Source organism: Hoplias malabaricus, chromosome 1 (assembly GCF_029633855.1).
Source record: "Hoplias malabaricus isolate fHopMal1 chromosome 1, fHopMal1.hap1, whole genome shotgun sequence".
NCBI lineage: Eukaryota > Metazoa > Chordata > Actinopteri > Characiformes > Erythrinidae > Hoplias > Hoplias malabaricus.
In genome coordinates, this window is record NC_089800.1 from 2,856,014 (window position 1) to 2,878,560 (window position 22,547).

The 22,547-nt window shown below is 44.4% G+C and overlaps 3 protein-coding genes across 5 annotated transcripts in view; all 3 read right to left on the minus strand.

The window, feature by feature from the left end:
• Nucleotides 1-1,193: 1,193 nt before the first annotated feature.
• Nucleotides 1,194-4,945, minus strand: zp3d.2 (zona pellucida glycoprotein 3d tandem duplicate 2). Its single transcript, XM_066643660.1, has 8 exons — nucleotides 4,386-4,945; nucleotides 4,171-4,286; nucleotides 3,921-4,024; nucleotides 3,663-3,837; nucleotides 2,810-2,921; nucleotides 1,881-1,969; nucleotides 1,722-1,795; nucleotides 1,194-1,635 (listed from the first exon to the last, which is right to left on the minus strand). The coding sequence occupies exons 1-8, from the start codon at nucleotides 4,848-4,850 to the stop codon at nucleotides 1,559-1,561; spliced, it is 1,212 nt and encodes a 403-aa protein (XP_066499757.1). The 5' UTR covers nucleotides 4,851-4,945; the 3' UTR covers nucleotides 1,194-1,558.
• An 867-nt stretch (nucleotides 4,946-5,812) lies between these two features.
• Nucleotides 5,813-12,588, minus strand: zp3d.1 (zona pellucida glycoprotein 3d tandem duplicate 1). Its single transcript, XM_066686505.1, has 9 exons — nucleotides 11,952-12,588; nucleotides 10,478-10,596; nucleotides 10,041-10,144; nucleotides 9,478-9,652; nucleotides 8,934-9,045; nucleotides 8,763-8,851; nucleotides 6,902-6,966; nucleotides 6,722-6,828; nucleotides 5,813-6,558 (listed from the first exon to the last, which is right to left on the minus strand). Exons 1-9 carry the CDS (start codon nucleotides 12,468-12,470, stop codon nucleotides 6,112-6,114), a joined length of 1,737 nt encoding a protein of 578 aa, XP_066542602.1. The 5' UTR covers nucleotides 12,471-12,588; the 3' UTR covers nucleotides 5,813-6,111.
• Nucleotides 12,589-14,798: 2,210 nt separating this feature from the next.
• Nucleotides 14,799-22,547, minus strand: part of dyrk1b (dual-specificity tyrosine-(Y)-phosphorylation regulated kinase 1B) — a 52,497-nt gene continuing 44,748 nt past the window's right edge. For 2 of the 3 annotated variants that reach the window (XM_066643726.1, XM_066643709.1), the window contains exons 7-11: nucleotides 21,380-21,526; nucleotides 20,291-20,452; nucleotides 18,639-18,942; nucleotides 18,426-18,529; nucleotides 14,799-18,221 (exon numbers count right to left, since the gene is read on the minus strand). In XM_066643726.1, the coding sequence (XP_066499823.1) occupies nucleotides 17,538-18,221; nucleotides 18,426-18,529; nucleotides 18,639-18,942; nucleotides 20,291-20,452; nucleotides 21,380-21,526 (1,401 nt within the window). In that variant the 3' untranslated portion in view covers nucleotides 14,799-17,537. The remainder of the gene's footprint in view (nucleotides 18,222-18,425; nucleotides 18,530-18,638; nucleotides 18,943-20,290; nucleotides 20,453-21,379; nucleotides 21,527-22,547) is intronic. The other variant, XM_066643717.1, reaches the window with a different exon arrangement.

Sequence of the window (22,547 nt, forward strand, 5' to 3'; positions counted from 1 at the left end):
TTCGAAGCTGCGTATTTCGCGTCAGCAATGGCACCGCAGCTGAGAACGGCTGTTCCAGACCACCCTCATTCTTTGGTACATTAGGGAGTCGCCTCGGCTTCCTCCTGGCTGATGCAGGGGGGTTGGGTAGAGAGGAGATGGCAGGAAATGGATGAGCGGTTTATTTGATATATATATATGACGTGGGCAGATTTAGCTGCACATCTTTGTCAGACTTTCTGGGGGAAATCTGACGGACGAAGGTGTTTATTCATTCACCGCGATCCACACAAATCAGAGGGATACAACCCCACACCCCGCGGTGGGCCCCAGCAACACCACCTTCAGCTGCCCCCTGGATTTCATAAGGGAACGTTTCACAGAGAAAACCCAACAGAAACCATAATTTGGGAAATCAAAAATTTTGCTCCTGATTTTTGAATACACCAAGTTTAGCAGTGGCTCATTTGACGCCAACACATCCGACGTAGAACCATGTGGAGAAATTACTGCTGAAACTACATACGTTACAAGATGTGTCATACCTGGGTAAATAAACTGAATCAGAATCATTGTAATGTGAACACAGCTTTAACAAAAATTCGAAAAGCCAACATAACCATTGGGAAAAAAGGCCCTTCCTTAGAATTAAGTGTAAAATTTCTCTCTCGTAGCAGATCCTCATGTTTGATTTGTACAGCATTTGAACATGCCTTACATAACCATGAAAAGGACTTGTGTAAATATTTTTAATCTGTTTTATATTAAACTGCTTCTTATATTTTACCCAGTTTGTCAATTTAAATTTATTTTTTTGTATTTTAAAAAAAAAATTTTTTTAAACGCAGACATCTCTGTACAGAATGTTACCACCGATTCACACGCCATGTAATGACTTTAAAACCAATAAAAACACATTTCACTGTGTAACGAGTGTATTCCTTAAACACATTTGTAATATTCTTTAAATATTCTGTACAAACGTAGGCTACATTTTTTATTTTTTTTTTTTACTTTTAAATTCATTGCTCTTCACTCAAACCAAGCACCACGACTGGGGATACACCGTTTTAACCAATGTCTCATCGCAAAGATCTCAAAAAGTGAACCTATAATATAATCAAAAATAAGAAGAGATTTTAGTGGTGAAATCAAATTATATTTTAATGCAAAATTACAGAGAAACAAAAATTTGACAATGACTTAATTTACTCGTTACTTGGGATTCTTAAACACAGTTAAGAAAACATCAGCAAAGTCAACTTACTCCTTAGATTTAACCGTGTTACTGTTTACATTTTTTGTTTTTAGCCAGTGTTTAAATAAAGTTTTGTTAATAAACAGAAAAATCTACTATGTAATCAATTATTTATGTGTTTTTGTGTTTTATAAAATGGAACGAATACGACCAGGAAGATGAGAGTTCATTACAGGTGGCCTTTCCCATAATTATAACAATAATAAATAATAATAACACCAAAAAACGGCACAGGTGTGTGATTGCCGTCAAGTGAATGACACAGAGTCAAAATCGGGACTATAGCTTTTGTTATTGTTTGTTATTCTTTGGTTTTATTCCTCAGTCCAGTCCGAAAACCTCTTCAAATAACCGGCGAGTCTCCGGTGTGTATTCTTTCTGCTCCGATTTCTTACTCTCTAGAAAAGCAGGAACAACCCCTGGAGTCACAACCTAACTCTGGATAAATTAGGAGATTTTTAAAACTGTTGTTTGTAGGTCTCACCAGTGGGGGCACTAGAGGGGCAGGTGGCGTTACAGCAGGAACAAACTGAATCAGAACCATAGAGTTCTTCCCATCTACAAACGAACCACCTCACAGTGATACAACCAATAAAATATGAATGAATCACAAACTGAACGAACAGTGGAATCATTTCGTCACCTGTTTTCCTGCTGGTTGTAAGAACAGAACTTGGTGGTTTCTGTGGGGTTCTCACTGCTGACGGATGTCTCACAGTGAATATACAGCTCCTGAGAAAATAATCACAGTATTTGAGTAAACGGAGACGTGCTTCTTTCATTAATGCAAACGTAACAACATCAACTTTAACGATTCACTCCACTGACGCCAATCTGTTTCTATATACGATGCTAATGGAAACATTGTACGATCCAGTTATGTTTAGAAAACTGACTTTATATTTTATAGTGCAGGGGAAATTTGTCATAATTCATTCATTCTAATTAATTAATTAAGAGAATTTCCTCAAGCCAAGGTCCAGAACATTAACGTGTGACCTGCACTGGGATCAGTGCCACATCCTGTACACTGAGGTAGCCTTGTAGCTATAGCATCATTTTATGCCGCTAACGACTGGACGTCAAATTACACTTTCAGTTACATTTCAACAAAAAATAAATAAATTCTCAGTTTTATGAGAATATTTCAACCCATAATCGTTCCCTTATTTTTAAAGTTTCATGCTTTAACTCACAACACTGTCGTCCTGAATGTGGCCCAAAAGAGCTTTTATCACGTCCCCTGAGCTGTTTTTACTGGCCCCAGGGCAGCGGCGTCTGGAGCCCTGCCCTGTGTGTGTCACTCATTGAGTCACAGGTCTCATCATAATGCACAGCTCTGATTGGCTGAGTAGCTTCAAGTGTGATATGCAGAAACGCTGTGAGTTTCCTGGAGCGCTAAACCTGAACCGTAACGACTAGCAGAGCCACACCACTTCAAACAAACACTGTGTTCACAATAGTTTATCAGTGACAGGTCCAGGTCCGGATCCGACAGCACCACACTGCGGTCCGCTTTATCACGACCCCTGTTTTAGCAGCAGCTCAGAAGTTTTCTTGTTTATTTATTACCTTTGCTGAAATTCCTTTGAACGTGAAAGTGCCCAGAGAAAATCTGACCACGTTCCTCCTGCTGCTCGCAATGAACTTGGAACCACTGCTGCTCCTGCTGTCCACAAAACATCTGCAAAAGAACCCTGCTTAAACAAGTGAAGTGGTCCTTTGGGTATTTTACCAACAGGGTTTAGCACCACGGAGGTGGTTACAGACCTAGTGTAACCATGGAAACAGGTGTACAATTGTTGTGTCTATGGAAACAAGTACAGACCTAGTGTAAACGGACACTGGTATAATCAGATGTAACCATAGAAACGAGTAAAGACCTAATGTAACCGTGCAAACCGGTATACACCTAATGTATCCATGGAAACGACTGCAGACTTAATGAAACCATGGAAGCGAACACAGACCTGTGTCCAAAATGGCTTCCTATTCACTATTCCCTTTATTATGCACTATATAGTGCACTATTATAGGGAACTCATGCGGATGTTCACCATACAACACAGTGGATTATGGGTAATTTTATATCAGCTAGTGTATATGGATTGTACACAACTTTTGCAGTGCATTGTGGGATTGTTGGAGTACACTGAGAATTGTCCACTATGTTTTTGGACGTTAATACAAAATGGCGGAACCCCAAAATAGTGCACTATATAGTGAATAGCTCACAGTTTCAGACACAGCTCTAAGTTTAAATATGTATACGATATACGTTTGATGTATCCATGGAAACAAGTACAGACCTACTGTAACCATGGAAATGGGTACACACCTAATGTAAATATGGAAACTAATACAGACCTACTGTCACCACGGCGATGGGGTTTCAAAATAAGCGCTACAATAAAGAAGTTTTTACCCATAGTTGTTGATGACTGTGACCTGCGGCGTGGAGAAGAGAGAGCTGTTCGCCGTCACATGACAAGAGCTCAAATATAACCTTTCACCTTCAGCAACAGATGAGATTTTGGCCTCAAGGAACATCGGACGACCGAGAAGATACACCCTGGGGAAGTCCAGTCTCCTCCACTTGGCTGAAATACAAACACAGATGTATATACAGTCTACGATACCAACAAAACGGATCGTATATTCAGGATGAAACGCAGAGTCTTACCGTCGTGTAGCGACAGCGAGGAACTTGTCTTGACCTTCATGGGTTTGAAGATTTTCTGCGTTTCAACATTCGGCACAAAACCGATTTTATACGAGTAGTGGAACCTGCAGCGACCGACGGGACACATCTCAGGTGTCTGTCGCTTCACCATCGGGCAATTATTCATTAGCATCTCATTAGAATTTGAATATAGAATCACCTTGTATCCTGAGGTGTAGGAAATGCAGGGAGCGAATCCCGGGGTATTTACCTGTTGAAGTGACAGTGGACAGGGACGGAGAAACCCGGAGAGTCTCTGTCTGACCCCTCAGTGTCCGGGGGGCTGTAGTGAAGCGTGTTGGAATAAACCACTTGATTGTTGATTATCTGTGTTTAAAACAGAGGCAGTGAGAGAAAGAGAACAGTGGAATAAATATATATTTTGAGAGAAAGAGAGGTATAATTGGGGTCTTGTTGATGTTGTACCTCTCTCGTGGTTCCACACTGCTGTAGATTATTCAGAAAGAGCACGTGCTCCTCTGTTGACCTGCTTGCAGCACACGAGCCCAGTCTGAGTCCAGAACCCGAACCTAGAAACGTTACAGGAACCTTTACGCGCATCTGTTTGGAGTTACAGATCACGCGGACACGGTTGGGTCCTGTGTCGGTTCTGTCGGCGCGCGTGGGCTCCGGAACCGGGACTAGCACCTTCCTCACGCGCTCGGAAAGCGTCAAGGACTCAGAGGCGCGCGCTGGAGCGAACCGGGTTCTGTCCACCAGAGGAACCCTGGAGTGGACGAAACCCGGGAGGCGCAAAGGAGCCGGACCGAGCTCGGTTTCTCTCTGCTCCGGTACCGCGAGCTCGGCCCAGGAGCTTGGGCTTCCTTCAGCGCGCGCGCGCGGCCAGAGCAAGCCCACTATCAACAGCAGTGGCGGGAAAATCTGACCCATGACACCGTCAGAAGCCGCCGGAGAGTCAGAAATGCTAATTAACGAGTTTCACCCACAATGCCACGGGCCTGGCTGCACGTGCGGCTGTGGGGGCGGGGTCACGCGCTTAAAAACTTAAATGCAATATCAGTAAAGACCGATCAGCCACGAGGTGAGCTGAATATAACTGGTCTGGTTACAGCGCCCCCTGTCGATGCAGCAGGGAGGTATATCGGGCAGTGAGGGAACGCTGATATTGCCCAGCCGTCTCAAACATCTAAATAACGTTTATATTTGATTGAAAGGGAAATGTGAAGAGACATGTTCCAAAAAACACGTGTCTAAACGTGGTAAACGCTGTGAAAAAAGACGTACGTTTTGGGCTAAATTTGGACCAAATCAGACCAAACAGAGCCACAATTTCAACGTCTATTTTTGGCTAAATAAAAGCTACAGACCAATTACAGGCCATTTAACCCCAAAAACAACGTTCATATGACGTCTGGTGGACTCCATCGATCGTCCTTCAGTATTCGGACCACTTTGGGTCGGTTCTGACCACTGCACACTGGGAACACCCAGCACACCTGAGTTCTGGAGACTGACCAAAACATTATAAACACCATTGTGGCCCTCAGACCCTTAAACTATTTCTCCTGCTCCAACAACAAGAACCGACCAACACTCGGTGCCTACTTTACCACCAGGGGGCACTGCAAACAAATCAATTACCTCATCGTGCAGTGGTTTTAATCTTATGGCTGATTGTTGTTCTATTGGAAAGGGAGGTGGGGGGGGGGGGGTTTGGTTTGGTTGCAACCTGCTACTTCACCACAAGATGGCAGTACATACCACTACATTAACCCTTCATTACTGAAAAGACGTTAAGATTACACAATCGGGTCCACAAACCTCGGATCATATTTGGACCCTTGGGGATATAAAAGGGTTAAAGTTAAGACTCCACACATTTGAACTTATCACAAAGTCTTTTATTTTGCTTTCTTCCTTAAAAGCAGCATGGTGGAGCTCCAGCAGGTTCCTACAGGACAGAGGTCATCAGGTAAATTAACTAACATTCCTCATGATGAAAAATCGATTACACTGATACCTAGTGGCCTGGCAGTCTCAGTCAGTACATAAACCTTTTTAAAGATGGTTGCCCAGTGTAGGGGACCCGCTCTCTTTAGCATAAACCGCTTTATTTCACCTGGAATCAGAGCAGACCTCACTAAGGTGGAGAGGTAGGAGCTCTCTCACGGCAAATAAATGACCACTTTGGTCACTGTTGAAGATAATCCTGAAGTTCTCTCCACTCTTCAGGTTCTTCCTTAACTTTGAGAACGGTTTCCTCCTCCACTAGCACGGGCTTTCCAGGTTCTCCTGGGTTCTGAGCTGGAGAACCCTGAAGTTCTTCTGTTGAGGTGGTGGGACTTGTTTCTCCATTTGTGAAAGCGCTCGCTACCCAGTAGCTCTGGGAGAACGTTCCCAACACGTCCTCCAGGTTTTCCTTCTCCGTCTTCCTCACCATCCCTTCTCTTTCTTCTTCTGCAGGGAATCCCTCGTTCCAAACAGGCTTCTTTGTCTCCTGCTTTCTGATTGGCCAGGTTTGATTCTGCTGCTGTTTATTGTTCGCTGCTACACTGTCCAAGCTTTCGCTCAATTCACCGAGTAACACCTCCTCTTCCTCCTCCGTGTTTTCCCCAAGGAACATCACCTCGGCTCTTCCCTGAAAATAAGAAATACACAGATCAGCCATAACATTAAAGCCACCTCCTTATTTCCACACTCACTGTTCACTCTCCTGAGCGCTGAAGTCTGTAATTACATTAATAAACTATAGTGCTCCTATAGAGCTGAGAGACAATGCTTTCAAACTGTCTCATTCCCACCTGCTCTGCCATCCCTTGTTCCCAGGGGTTCCCAGGTAAGCGTTCTCTTGGGTTAAAACTCCATGGGCGACTGGTCACCACCGTGTCCTTTACACTGGACAGAGGGCCTTAAAACAGAGTCACGTTAACAAATCGGATCCATTCAGACATGAGATCTTTCTCTTTAAAACAGATCCTCACCTTCAGAGTCACATTCAGAGTCACAGCAATCACACACAGCATCGTCTCCCTCCAGCTCCTCCCACCTGACGACAACAGAGCAGAGGGCATCAGGCTCTGACCAGAGAGAGACTGGACACAGTGACCAGAATCATCCAGGTCTCCATTAACCAGGAGCGTGTTCATCTCGTCACTTCAGCGACACACTCTACTCGTCTCAGAAGACAAACACAACCACTGTCCACAACAACCCCCCAAGTGTTTGTTTTCATTCAGAAGCTCTGTATCTTTTAAGGTGGAATGGTGTCTGAAGAGAAATAAAGACTTTTGTTTGTTCTCTAAGTTTCATTCACCATTTGAATTACTACAGAAACTCATTTGTAACTTGAGCTGTTTAGTTTTGTAGCACTTCCACTCTGTTTTTATTCATGACGTTAGCGCTCGCACAAATTTAGTGTCAGTTCCACCTTAAGAGGCAACATTTTAAAAACGCTTTTTTATAAAAGTCAGAAGCCATTTCCTCTCCGTGTGCTGCTCTGCAGTCAGTTTGCGCTGGAAACTTCTGTGTTTACGAAGCCTCAGTGTCTGTAGATGAGTAAAAAAAAAAAAAAAAAAAAGTGTCTCAGTCCGTTATGCTAGGATTTCTCTCTCTTCTCACAGACATTTTAGATTTTTTTCCACAATAGAGAGACTCCAAACATTGAAAAGCATTAAACTGAGATGAGGGTGTTGCTCTATTCCTGTTCCATATGTGGATAATATTTACATAGTTTTGCTGTTGATGGAACTGACTCTACATTCAGGAGAACGCTAACTGCATGAAAGTAAACAGAGCGAAAGTGCTATTAAACAGGTCAAATTACAAATGAGTTTCTGCTATAATTCAAAGAGGGACTAAAAACTTAAACTTCTGCCACGCACAAAGTCGCCTTTTTTATACTTCCAACATACCGTTCCACCTTAAAAAGACACATTCTTTCATTATCTGTAACCCTTATCCTGTTCAGGGTCACGGTGGGTCCAGAGCCTACCTGGAATCATTGGGCGCAAGGCAGGAATACACCCTGGAGTGGGCGCCAGTCCTTCACAGGGCAACACACACACACACACCTACAGACACTTTTGAGTCGCCAATCCACCTACCAACGTGTGTGTTTTTGGACTGTGGGAGGAAACCGGAGCACCCGGAGGAAACCCACACGGACACAGAGAGAACACACCACACTCCTCACAGACAGTCACCCGGAGGAAACCCACGCAATCACAGGGAGAACACACCACACTCCTCACAGACAGTCACCCGGAGGAAACCCACGCGGACACAGAGAGAACACACCACACTCCTCACAGACAGTCACCCGGAGGAAACCCACGCAGACACAGGGAGAACACACCACACTCCTCACAGACAGTCACCTGGAGGAAACCCACACAGACACAGAGAACACACCACACTCCTCACAGACAGTCACCCGGAGGAAACCCACGCGGACACAGGGAGAACACACCAACTTTCCCTGTTTATTGAACCAGGGCTCTGTACAAACACCAGACCTTTTTCCAGGTGAGGAAACAATTTCTTCATTTTATTTAAGTGTCGGGTTTGTGAAGGCTGAGTGTTGTCAAATCCTCATTAAATGCCAACTATTTTACTCCATTAGAGACATAGGTACTGAAGGTGGAGGAGTATTTGATAGAGCTGCATTATTCCAGGAAGGTTTCACTGCTCCACAGCCCTGTGGTGGACTCTTGGCATTGTGTGTGATGATCTGAGGCTCATGTCCTGCTGCCCCCGAGCATCATGGTTTAAAATAGAGACTGTAAACACTGGAGTTAGCGTAAAGCATTGGAGCCGACTCAGGATAAGGAGTCACTACGTCACCTGTTTACTGACTGGTTGTAGGTGCACGACTTGCTCCTGGGGGTCGCCCCCTTGGCCCCCACCAACATCGCACAGTGCAAATAGAGTTGCTGTAGATCAGAAGAATCAGGGATTAATCAAAATCGAACACAACTTCTCGTCAAACTCTTTAAAGCAAATTAAAGACCTGACCTTGGATGTAATCCGTGGGAAGAGAAAGGCTTCCAGTGAAAAGCGCAGGATGTTTGAGCGCCTTAAAACGAAACGAGCCCGGCTTCCCGCTCTCCTGCTGTCCACCAGGCACCTGGAGGGAGGCAAGAGCTGTTTCAGGGAAATCTGGGGTCTGCTGTTCAGTCAGAGGTTGTTTCTTTAGAGTCATGTGCACAATCACTACTCAAAACAGTTCTGAAGGCAGCGCTGCCTTCGAGGCAAAGCAAAAACACTTAAAAAAAACGTTAATTTTAAACACACTATTGCAACAAAACCATTAAATAACTATTAATTATATAAAATAAAATATATTTACACAGCGTGGTTTATTGTTTATCAGTAATGTTGTAAACAAACCACCTCCATACGACTGAAGACACTCCCTTTTTTGTGTCAAATTCCTCCACCTCACAGTCACATTCCACTGTACTTCACTGTGTATATTTTTTTAATAATGTTTTTAAAAGTGATGACAATATCACAAACGCATCGCATATCAATTTAATTACAACCCTCAGCAGATTACCCAGAATTCCTGATGATGTCATAGCGAGGTGTAGAGCTTGCATCCTCAGACGCAGTCACATGACACGACCTCAGGAACACCCTCTTGTTTTTCGCCAGATGAGCAACTGACGCTTCAAAAAACATGGGCTCCCCGAGAAAGACGCTGTCATTCATCGCCAGAGGCTTCCACTGCTCTAGAGTTCACCGTCGGAACAAAATTCAGAACGTTAGGAGATTGTCAAATCATCATCAGGACACTGTCAGAGCTACATACGAACATCTGACAAACATCCCAACAGCATCAGCACTGTCGGAGCATTCTCAGAACAAAGTGATCAAAGCAATAAACAAGATTCTGACCGAGTGTCCATCGAAGAATCCGGAGTCTAGCCCAGAGTCTTACCCAGAGACTAGAGTCTGATACGGGGTCCAGTCCAGGAGCCAGACCACAGTCTAGACCTGGGGTTAGAGTCTGAGCCAAAACCCAGTCCATGGGTCTGTCTTAAACAGCCAAACGCAGCCGTGAACTCTACTACGGAATCTAAAGAAAATGGAAGATGAATGAGTGAATAAAGCTCTCACCATCACACACTGTGAGACTGAACAAGCGCTTGGTTCCCAGCGACCTCCAGAACGTCCTCTCGGTGAGTCTCGGGACATAGCCCAACTTATAGGAATAATGAAACCTGCAGGACAAGGAGTTGTAGTTTTGGGCAGGGGGCATTTCTCAGACACAGCAAAGACACCGTGGGGCGTAAACACTGCCAGGAGATGAGCTCTAAACTTACTCTCTACCTACACTTTAATATCCGTTTATGTTTTTACAATTTTTTACTGCATTTACACCATTTTTTCCCCCCATGTCTTAGTTTTTAATTGAAATTTAAAATTGTAATTATCCATACAAATGGATCTCAGGATTGCTGCAATGCTTCTTAGATTTTCCTTTGTTCTAGTCATGTTTAATCATGTTCGTTTACTGCTGTGTCGGCTCCACACACGACCGGGTGAAGACTCACCTGTTATACAGACACTGTATGGGCAGCGTTAGAGGCACTGCTCTGACGACCTTCTCGTTCTGCTGAGCCTCGGGTCTGTACTCCACTTGGTTCAAGTAAACGAACTTCCCACCAACCGCCTACAAAACACAGCAAATCAGTGGCGAACCGACCACAGTTCCAACTGCTCACTCTCAGCCACAAAACAGAGCGAGAACAGTCATTTGGCCAAGAAAAGGTCAGGAACCGGTTTCCCCCCAAATCTTCGTAGATTAAACGGTGGTGCAAGCATTGAACTAAACGTTAAACGTTAAAGCAACACCAGTTACGATTTGGTATTTTTGCACCCGAGCTTCCCTTAGAGACGTACAGTGTAACTCTTTTACAGCACTGTCCTGAAATTCCCTGCCCTCCTACAAAAGTTACATAGTGCAGTTTCTGCAGTGCGAAGCCCAGAGGCTCTGTTCTCTCTGTTACAACTCAGTGGAGCATCACAATGATTTTGAAGCTGTGACAGGGGCCACAAATATGCCCAGACTATTAAGAGCGGTTTAACTGTGAACAGTGTTTGTTTGAAGCGATGTGGCTCTTCTAGTCGTTACGGTTCAGGTTTAGCGCTCCAGGAAGCTCAGACCAATCACATGTGTTTCTGCATATCACACGCGAGGCTCCTCAGCCAATCAGATCTGTGCATTATAAAGAGCGCTGTGACTCAATGGCACATTGTTGTCATTGTTTCATTTGCAAACTTTACTTGAAATAAAAATTGAGTATTTCTTATTTATAATATTTATTAAAAGTGTAATTTGATTTGGAATTCCGTTAACTACATAAAATGATGCCATAACCACGGCTACTTCAATATGCGGGATATGGCACTGATCACAATGCTCCGGGTCTTGGCTTGAGAAAGTTATCTAACTGAACCTTAATTTGTTATTATTAATTACCCCTGCCTCTGTGTGTGTGTGTGGGGGGTGGGGGGTTTGATAAAGAACCTTTACGTCAAGCAAACACATCTTTAAACCTTTGAAACCTGGTTCTTTATGGGACTAAAAATGCCTCTACTATGACATTGCTCAAGAACCATTTGTAGCACTTTTACTTTTAAAAATCTAACACTTAGTGCTTCTTTAATATGATCTTAAGGGTCCAAATACCACAAAGGGTTTTGGGAAACTGGGCATAGATTTGTACTTCGCCTGGGGACCTGAGAAGAACCAACTAAACTCACTGACAGTGACAAAAATCAATGACCGAACTCACGACCCCGGAAGTGTATGTATGTCGCAGGAAGCCGCTGTAGGTGGAGTCGCCTACACACAGCGCTAGAGTCGTGGGGTCATAGAGCTCTTTAGACAAGTGGAGGTCAGTGGTTTTTATAGAGAGGGAAATCAGAGCTGTGTTTGTGGTGTAAACATGAATATATCTGGTTCAGCTCCCTCTAGAACATACCGCTGGGCACTAAACCACAGCCAGTGTGGCGTTTTCTTACCGTGAACGAACTCCCACAGGCGCTGAGATCGTAGTTGAAGTAGAGGTAGTTTCCAGAGGAGTCAGAGACAGGACACGTCCCCAGGAAAAAGCCGGAATCTCCCGCTTTAAACCCAATCTGAGCTCTGTTTATCCGAACAGAAACCTTCCTGTACCCGCACCACACCTCCACACCATGGTCATTCTCAACTGGAGACACCTGTACGGGCTGCGGTGGGGTTTGGGGCACTAAAATGTGTGATAAAGAGCTGGGAAAGGCCCTCCGTTCAGCCATGGGTCTGAGGTGCTCAAGGCCTACGAACGGAGCCGGCGCGTGTCTGAACACGGGCAGACGGTGGTAAGGCGGGACCAGGTGATCTGGACCCTCCAAACTCGGTCTGAACTCTTTGGGAAACTCCAGTTCTGAGCTGAAAGGGTTTGGGTGGTGGATATAACCCTCTCTTACAGAGTTAACTCCAGAAATCCACAGCAAAACAAAGAAGCTCAACACCGGACACAGCAGAGAACTATAGTGACCCATGGTAGCGACCTTAGCCGCTAAAAAAAAAAAAAAAGAAACCCTGAAAGTGGAGATTGTGGAGCTGTGAAATCCCCACTCTTCCTCTTAGACACTGCTCAGGTTCCAAGCTCTGATCTAAGACACCTGTCCCAATTAATCAAGGGCTACATCCCAATTGTCCTCATAGCTGCCTGCAAAGGGGACTACAAAGTGCAGTACTTCATGCACACTATAAAACGTTAAGTGTGATTATGGGTCACTCGTGAGCACCCCTGGTGGAGAACATCAGAGTGAAGGGTGTGTCTCAGTAACCTAGCTCCCTGTGCCCTAAAAAGGCAGCTCTGTATTTGGGTAGTGATTTATTAACCTGGAAATGTGCTCTCCTTAAAATTGCTGTTAAGAGTGGATCAGACACAGCAGGCGCTACTAGAGTTTATAAACACCTCAGTGTCTGGTCTGAGAACAGTCCACCGACCAAAAACATCCAGCCGACAGCGTTCTGTGTAGTGTGTGTTGTGCTGGTGTAGAGTGGATCAGACACAGCAGTGCTGCTGGAGTTTTTAAACCCTGTGTCCACTCTGTGAGACACTCCTCCCTCGTTGGTCCACCTTGTAGATGTAGAGTCAGAGACAGTAGCTCATCTGTCGCTGCACAGTGTGTGTCGCTCGTCCTCTAGTCCTTCATCAGTGACACAGGACGCTGTCGGCTGGATGTTTTTGGTCGGTGGACTGTTCTCAGTCCAGACACTGAGGGGTTTATAAACTCTAGTAGCGCCTGCCGTGTCTGATCCACTCTACACCAGCACAACACACACTAACACACCACCACCACGTCAGTGTCACCTGCTCTGTGGGGGTCCTGAGGCTATTAATGTTATGGGTGTATATATATTTACAGTGGTTCCAACAGCGTCATAGAGACGTGTCCAATGTCAGGAGTCAGACACAGGGGTATACCACCCCCCAGCATGGGTCTGTGGAGCAGTGGAACTGGAGTGGTGTTTACGATCCAGAACGTCAGCACCTAAACACCACCAAATCCTCACAGCAGTGTTCCACCATTTAACATAAAGTCTGTTTCTGCAGCAAAGATGGAACACACGATGGAGTACAGAGGCACTAAACCACAGCTGTTGGAGTGGTTGGAGTACAGTGCACGATGGAGTACAGAGGCCCACACTGCTGTTATTTACATCATTACTGGCTCATTAATATGCAAATGAGACCCAGTGAAGGTTGTATTTTTATTTGAAATTTTGCCCCTCCTTACGTCTGTCAGATGTTTGTTTGTGTTGTAATGCTTGGTGTTTGTTGGTTTTCTGCTGCAGAACAGGAACTTCATTCAGCCCCCGTTTAAATGTGGCGTATTTTGATGTTGCTTTAAATTTTCTGTATAAAATAAATAAATAAAATCTCACACGCAACCGATGGGTGTCTGCTGACGTCATCATCCACCGGGGGTCGCTCATTTTGGGCGCAAATGACACTAAGTTGATGCTCTTCTTAGATTTGGGTTTTCAATGTTATTCCCAGTCTGTTTCTGTTTATAGTGTGCAACTTCTAAAATTAACTCTTTATTAACACTTACAGCTGTAGAGACCTTCTCTCTCTCTCTCTCTCTCACACCCCCCCCCCCCCCTCCTCAGGACAAACTACACTTGTCTCCACTGTTTGTTTTCAGTGTAAATAACAGCACAAATATATTTCCCCAATATTTTAAACCTAATCAATGAAGATGACCTTAAAGGGGAAGGAACACGTTGTTTAAGAGTGTTCTCTGTAGAAGACCTGCTCCTCCACCCCTCGCTTCAGAAACGAAGGGCATTACCCAGGGGTCTGACCCAGGAACAGCTTCTAAGACGCTGCAGTCGCTTGTTACACAGTGTCACCAACGTACTGATGTAGTTTTGCTTTAAAATCTACTTTTAAAAAGCTGATCAGAGAGAGAGATCTTAGAGGGTTCGAGTTCCTGGAACAGCTACTGACACCGGAGATCAGGTGAGATCTACCGAGACCTATGGAGACATGCAGGTATCTGGGCAGCCTTATGGACCCTTTATTAAAAACCTTTGAAGGTTTGTGGACACAGATGGAGAGGTGTGGAGATCTGTGGAGATTTCTGGAGACCAGGAGACACCTGTGAAGACCCGTTGACACGTGTTGGGACACCCGCTGGACGCTCACCAAGACCCGAGACCCTCACGTCTCGGCTCCGGACCCCCCGCTTTTTTAATTTATTTGACGTTTCAACCAAGACACCCCCTGTGCAACATCAGTGTGATCAACTCGTCCTCAACGTTAGGATTTAGAGGCAACTTTCTCTTTAATAGAGAACCCAAAAGAACGGATGGAGTGATAATACTTCAGACATGATGCTTTTCCGATGAAGGATGACAGAGAAAGGAAAGTACAAAGTAAAAAGAGCCGATTACAGGTTTGAAACCAGGTTTAACAACATGAAGGACAGCAGTCATCGTGAGCAGAGTTAAGGTAGTTTTGCAGTTTTCCCCCGTTCGCCGTTCGGGTGCAGGTTCGAATCCCAGTCGCGAGGCGAGAAGCGGGCCTTGAGAGAGAAGAGAGTGAGAGGTTTCTCGTTCTGTTTTCACCCCCTAATCGTCGCTTCGCTGATAAAACTGGACGAGGCGTGAGTGCTATGTACACAGATTACAACGGATGAAGGTCAGTTAATTAAATATGCAGTTAATTAAGTAGTGGTCAGTCAAACCGAGGCTCTCGCTTCAAACAGGAAACTCTCACGAGGACTGAATTGTACTGGATTGCTTCCTTTTTTTCTACACAGTTACATGAGGCTTCAACTCGAATCTGTTGTGTGTTTTTAAAAGTTATACATGTGATTTACCCCTGCGCAAAACCTGAAACCCACCACTCAACCCCCAGCCGAACTCTGTCCAGTGGCTGACCAATAAATCGAGGCACTTGTTTTAATACCATGTTTCCGTTACATCATAGAAATGTCAAGCTTTTCACCGGCACCAAGAAAAAACGTAAACAAAAAAACAGCAGAAAACAGGTTCACTTTTTTTTTCTTCTTTTTTTTTCTTGTTAAATAGTAATAAATACATGAGATGCAGTGGTTTTTTTTTATTTTTTTCCATTTTGTCTGAAGCAGGAGGGTTAAAAAGTTTTTTTTTTTATTCATTTATTTTTATTTATTTATTTATTTTATTTATTTATCTGTTTGTTTTCTTTAGCAGCAATCCGAACATGGTTGAGAGTGGAGATAGCAGCCGAGAGAGAAGTAGTTCACTTTTTTTTTTTTTCTGATGGCAAACAGCACTCACAGAGTGTTGCAGAGGAGGAAGGGGGAGGAAAGACAAGAAAGAAAGAATGAGAGGAGAGAGTGAGAGAGAGGGTGAGAGAGAGAGAGAGAGACAGAAGCAGGAGGGTGAGTCTCCTTGGTTTTTACAGCTTCCTCCCTCCTGCTTTTTTTTCGTACCCCTCTCCTCTTCCTTCCAACACAAATATGGGGCCAGGGAAAGAAAAAAAAAACGAAATAAAAGAAAGAAAGAAACAAAAACAAACATAATATAAGAAAGGATAGTGATAAGATACAGAAAGAAAGAGAGAAAGAGAGAGAGAGAGATTTGGCTTAGCGTCCAGAGTTAATACAATTTTTTGTTTTCACCGATTCCTGTTCGAAAACAAAAGTAAGACCAAGAGAAGATCAGAGAGAGAGAGAGAGAGAGAGAGACAGAGAGAGAGATAGAGCAAGCGAGAGGATGGGTGTGAAAATAAACAAAAGTAATAAAAGAGGAGAGAAAGTCTGGTGTGGATGATGAAGGCAGACTATTTTTTTTTTCTGAAAAACAAACATCAGGGAAGCATTTTGGTTTTTCCTTCTGGCCGAGTGTTTTGTCGTTTTTTTCCACTTCCTCCTTTTTTTCTGTAAAGATTTAGCTAAAGGTCCCCCCTCTTCGCTTTCGGAGCGGTTCGCGTCCTCCTCCTCCTCGCGTCGCTCTCACCGCGGCGTGACTACGGTTTTTGTCATTTGCTTTATTTTATTCATAAGATTTGTTTCATAGTTTGAGATATATAAGCCAGTGTGTCAAGCGAGAAAAAAGACTGGAAACATAAAAAAAAAAGAGAAAAAAAAAAAAAAACAAGAAAAAAATAAAAAATAAAGAGTCAAACAGTAACAAAAGTGTTTGTGTAAGTCACGGGGGGTGAGAGAAAGTCAAAATGAAAAACAACTCAATCCCATTTTGTTTGTTTTTCTGTTTGTTTGTGTGTGTGTTTGTTAAGTGTCATCTGTCCCTCAAAACGTAAAAACAAACCAGTATAAATAAACAAAACATACTGAATAAATAGAACCCAGAAAAATGAACAAAAAAAAAACAAACAAAAGAAAACAACATAAAATAACACAACCACCCTTCGCCTCGTCTCTCTTCCCTCTCTCCTTCTGTAGTGATTCTCAATAAATTAAAAAATGTACAATTAAACGAACAAAACAAAATCTCCCTCTCGTCTGCGGCTCCTCTTCCTCCGACACATTCATCGCTCCAATCCCAACTCACCTGGGGTCCGGCGCACGACGAAAAAAAAAAGCCTCAAATAAAACAAAAAATCTCTCGCTGCAAACCTATTCTCACATAAAATCCAATAATATAATAAGAATAAACGATTAAAAACAAACATCCTGAAACCTTCTGCTCTCCCCACGTTCTTCCCTCTGCTCTGTTCTTTCCGAAACAAAATGAAAAAAAAAAGGAAAAGGAAAACAAAAAAAGGTTTAACCTTCCTCCTCTCGGTCGACGCCATGCAAAAGAGAAAATAAACAAAAAACAAAAACTAAACCTTTGATATTTCACAAGTTTTTTTTCCTCTGTGGCCGTGTGTGTGTGTGTGTTGTGAAGGTGGTGTGTGTGTGTGTGTGTGTGTGTGTGTGTGTGTGGGCTATGCGTTATGTTTTGCGTATGCGCCGTTTTTTGTTGTAGTACTTTTTCATTTTTGTTAAAGTTTTCTCGTTAAAATTTCTTTTTCGTTGTGTGTTTTTGTTTGTTTGTGTTTTTGATGTTTTTGTTTTTTTTTAAATATCGTATGGCTTTCGGAATCGGTTCAAGATTTATCAAGAGTTGGCCGCGCCCCCCACGCCCATCATGATGGACTCTTCCGAATCGGGCCGGGCCACCACCCCCGCTGCCGACGCGCCAACTCCGACTCCTCCGCCCCTCGCGGGGGCACCGGTGAGCGGGTTATTATTGTTGTTTCCCGGGTAACAGGAGGGGACGTAGGCGCCATCCTGAGTGCCCGGAGCCTGGGGCTGCTGCTGCTGCTGCTGCTGCGAGGCGGTCGGCCCTGGGGGCTGGGGGGCTGCTCTAGTCCGAAATGCGGAGAGGCCCAAGTGCATGGATCCGTACTGACTCGAGTCCAGACTCGACGGCTGCTGCGGGCCGATGGAAGACGGCGCCAGGTGGTGGTGGTGCGTTAAACTCAGCTCGATGCTGTCCTGCGTCTGCGGCGACGAGATGGGCATCAGCGCCTGGCCCTGTGGCCCCTGGGGAGTCTGACCCTGCGCCTGGCTCTGCTGCTGCTGCTGCCGAAGCGACCGTCCGTTGCCGTGGTGACCGCCGTACACGGCGTGCGGGTGGTGCGGCTCCATCACGTTGCCGAGGAAATGGCGGGCGTGCTGCGAGGCGGCGGGTTTGTGCAGGAGAAGCTGCGGGTATGGACCGTCGCCGCTGTTCGAAAGGGAACCGAGACTATCACCGCCTCCACCGGGCCAGATACGCAACTGCTGCTGCTGAGGAGCCTGAGAGAAGAGGAGGAGGAGAGTGGAGAAGGGAAGAGAGGAGGAGAAGAGTGAAGAACAGTATGAAGAGAAAAGGAGAAGAGAAGAGAAGAGAAGAGAAGTGAATTGAGACCAGGCGTAATGTGTATATGTTGTATGATGTTTTGTATACACCTCATCTGGGACTGTCCCATGGATGAGGCTGGTCATGGAAAGGTTTGTTACCTGCGGGCTCTGCATCTCATAGTCCGTGTGAGTGACGGCGCTGTTGTAGTACCGGTTGCTGTACCGGTAATTTCGGTTGTCATTGGAAGAACCGCTAGATCCACCTGGAGTGCAGAGAGAGAGAGAACAAAATTATTTTAAAAACCTGACAAATGACCGATTACCATTTACAATACTATGGCTGTGTGTGTGTGTGTGTGTGTGTGTGTGTACCGGAGCTGGAGACGGAGCTGGTGGTGGAGGTGGAGTGGCTGTGGTCCATGGCGGGGCTGGTGGAGGTGGAGCTGCTGGTGTTGGTGCCCTCGTCCGTCGTCTTTTTGAAGAAGTTGTGCTGCAGGGCGTAGAAGGGCGTGATGCGGGTCTTGGGGTCGTAGTCCAGCATGCGCAGGATCAGGTCCTTAAACTTCAGATAGTCGCAGGGGGCGTGGCCTTGTTCACCTGCCCGCCTGCCCCCGGGACCCCCGGTCTCCACCCCCAAAATCTCATGCAGCCGCCTTGTCGCCGGGGCCTTGTACTCCTGCAGCCGGAGAGAGGTTTAAAAACATCGTTTTCACATTCGTTTATTTAATTTTACCGTTTACAATTTTAGTCGTTTTCTGTTAGAGCTCTACACTGCCACCAGTGGACATTAGGAGTATTACTCTCTCCTCAAAAACCAACAAACATGCAGCATACGACTGTAGTTGTTATGCTTTAGTTAGATGTTGTCTCTAATATAAAACACTGAAAATCATACAGTAGCATTACTGCCATTATCTGTAAAAGCAGTTATTGATAAAAAGCGCATATCACAAGGTGAATATGGTTAAAGGTTAGTGAAAGGGAGGACAGGTGAGATGTGGGGTTAGGAAACAGGAAAGGTGAAGCAGGTAAAGAACAGGTGAAGGGGTCTCATTTTGCTGCCGCTCGTTTTAACAGCTGTATCTGTATTTTGGATTAATTTAATCTGTATTTACACACGTTCTCTCAAACAAATACAAATTTGTACGAAACCACGAGAGACCACAGGAGACCGTTCTCGATCCACGGTGAAGTATGTACGGCCTCACAGACCTCCGCTGTTTACACCGCTGCCTCTTTCCTCTGTTTTGTAGTACTTAAAGTTACATTATTAGCTCCTCCTCCACCGCCCCCAGGTTTGTAGTTGTTTTCAGAAAAAACTTGACTCTGAACCGCCCTCTACTGGATACACTGCTTAACATCCACACCAACGTAAAGCAGACATTTACGTAAGTAAACGGAGTAGAAAAGAGAAAATTTAAATACAACATTTTGAGAATAAAGTCGTTCATCATTTTAAAAAATGTCAGAAGTCCACGAAAAATTATTATATTTAAAAATAAAATATTTTATTTTGCGGAATCCCAGACGGTACCTAGTTTCTCATTTTAATATTATGACTTTAATCTTGGAATCTTGTATTTTATTATTATTATTATTTTACAAATGGCCCTGTAACACTTTAATAATAAAGTGATGTCCTTTCCCTGAACATTGAAGGCCACTGTAAACAAAAAAGAAATTCCTGTCACATCCTAAACATGTTGGTTGTTCATATAAACTGTAAGGCCCTTAATCCAGCTCCTGAAGTCCTAACCAATAGGAGAGGAGCTTGACTGAATCTACCCGGATACCACAGAGAAATCAATCCTGATTTGATAAACCTTCCATGAACCGTTTCAAGCGTTAAAGCTTTAGATTCTGTATAAAAAATAAAACACGGCAAACGGAGAGCAGACCCGATGTGCTGTGTGTGAGGGAGGGATGAGGATCTAATGCTGAGGAGAGGGGGGTATTTGGGGTGGAGGGGTGAATTAATGAGGTATGGGGTGGAGAATGGTTAATAGAAGCAGAGTGTTACTCACAGAGGCTGAAGGATATAGTACCTTCTTTATATCCTTGTTCTTCTTGACGGTCCATAGGCCGTCTGAGAGCTTATCAAAGTATTTGCGAGCTTTGGGGGCCTGGTCCAACATATGGTTAGGGGGGACCCCGAGAACTTCTACTATTTTATTCATCTGATCCACCTGAGGAAGGAAAAGCATGGTCAGGTTCGTAAGAAGGACTCAACGGTGTTAGCACGCTGGGTGCTGTTGCCACTGAGGACAGAGTGAGGCTAATGGCTACACTGAATTATTGCTAGCTTTATTTTATAGCGCTATGTAAGCGTATAAACGTAAACGCAAGCTATTCTATGGCAACACACTCACAATGATCTGATATACTGTAGACAATAATGCTACTAGCTTTATCATATAGCGTCATGCTACTGACAATATGGCATATGTCTGGTTTTTTTTCTATAGACTACATTACATGCTGCTAGCTGTATTGCTATGTTAAACAGTATGCCATAATGCTAGAGAATAGACTGCATGCTATAATGCTAAAGGCAGTATTGTTTGCTGTAAAGCTAGAGAGAATGTTGTATGCTATAATGCTAAAGGCTATATTGTCTCCCATACTTTAGAGGCCATATTATATTTTTATGCAGAAGGCTACACTGTATGCTATAAGGCCTAAGTTGTATGCTAAATTGCTAGAGGCTATGTGGTGTTCTATAATGCTAGAGGACATGTTGTGTGCTATCATGCTAAAGGCTATATTGTCTGCTATAATCTAGAGGCCATATTATATTTTTATGTTGAAGGCTCCACTGTATGCTATAATGCTAAATTGCTAGAGGACATGTTGTGTGCTATAATGCTAAAAGCTAAAGTGAATGCTATCTAGAAGTTCTATTGTATGCTATAAGTCTAAAAAAAAAATTGAACTCTTTAATGCTACAAGCTAATGTAAATGCTAAAATGCTAGAAGCTCTGTTGTATGCCAGACAGTACACTGTGTGCTATAAAGATATAAGCTAAGTTATTATGCTATACTGCTACTGGCTACAGGTGGTCTAGTGTGGCACTATGTCCCTGGCTCTGCTGTCTGCCCTCAGGAGGGTGTACCTCATTGGAGCCGCTGAACAGGGGTTCTCCCGTGTGCATCTCCACCAGGATGCAGCCCAGAGACCACATGTCTATCGCCAGGTCATAGGGCATCCCAAGCAGAACCTCGGGGGAACGGTAGAATCGACTCTGGATGTACTGATAAATCTGGAACGCAGAGAGAGGGGAACACAATTATAAGAAATGGTGGTAAATAAATGTAATGTCATTTTGTCATAAATTTTTATAAATCTTTATAATCCTGCTGCCTGCAGTAAATCGTCTACGCCACTGGGGGGCAGCAGAAACTGGGCGCGAGCGAGTTAAAGAGGGTGCAGCAGAGCCACTGGGAATCCATACTCTGGCACTTCACTGAAACCCATTTTCTCAGAGAGAGAGAGAGAGAGAGAGAGAGAGAGAGAGGGGGGGGGGGGGGGGGGAGAGGGAGAGAGAGAGAGAAAGAGAGAGAGAGGGAGAGAGAGAAAGAGAGAGAGAGAGGGAGAGGCAGAGTGAGAGAGCTACACCTAAGACATACAGGGAGAGATACTGAAAGTGAGAGATAGAGAGAAAGAGAGAGAGTGAGAAAAACCTTGACAATGTGCACAAGTGAAAGCCCTTTCTGCCCTCTGAAGCACTTTACAGCTCTCTGTTCATTCACATCCACACACTGCTTCTCCGTTAGTGTCCGAATTTTACCGGTGGGTAATAAGTATTGCAAGGAAAAAGGGCGTGGAGCTCAAATACACTCCGCTACTGCTGTTAATGAGCCGCTTCCTTTGCTGCCGTCCACTGCGCAGAGGCAGGGCTGGGGCTACATGGAATTTAATAATAATAATTGGTGCTATGTGGTAATATAATACATTTCCTCCTCAACTATTTGTCAGCAATAATTCCACGCCATCAGCTAAGAGTCCTCCAAGCACAAACAATGCCACCAACCCGGGAGGGTGATGTGCAGCATGTGCGTTATCAAAAACACGTGAAAATATCCACCACCACTTTTCAAACTAATGTAACTTTACCGGACAGTTCAATGTGCCAGAGGAGAACGATGACTGCCCAGATCTATCAAATCAGCCGACGTGCATCCATGCTGGCAAGCACTGTCCTATCCATCTAACTCGTCTGAACCAGCCAGCTCCAGAAGATAGGGATGAGTTCACACTGAGCTCCAACTCAGGCCTCATTC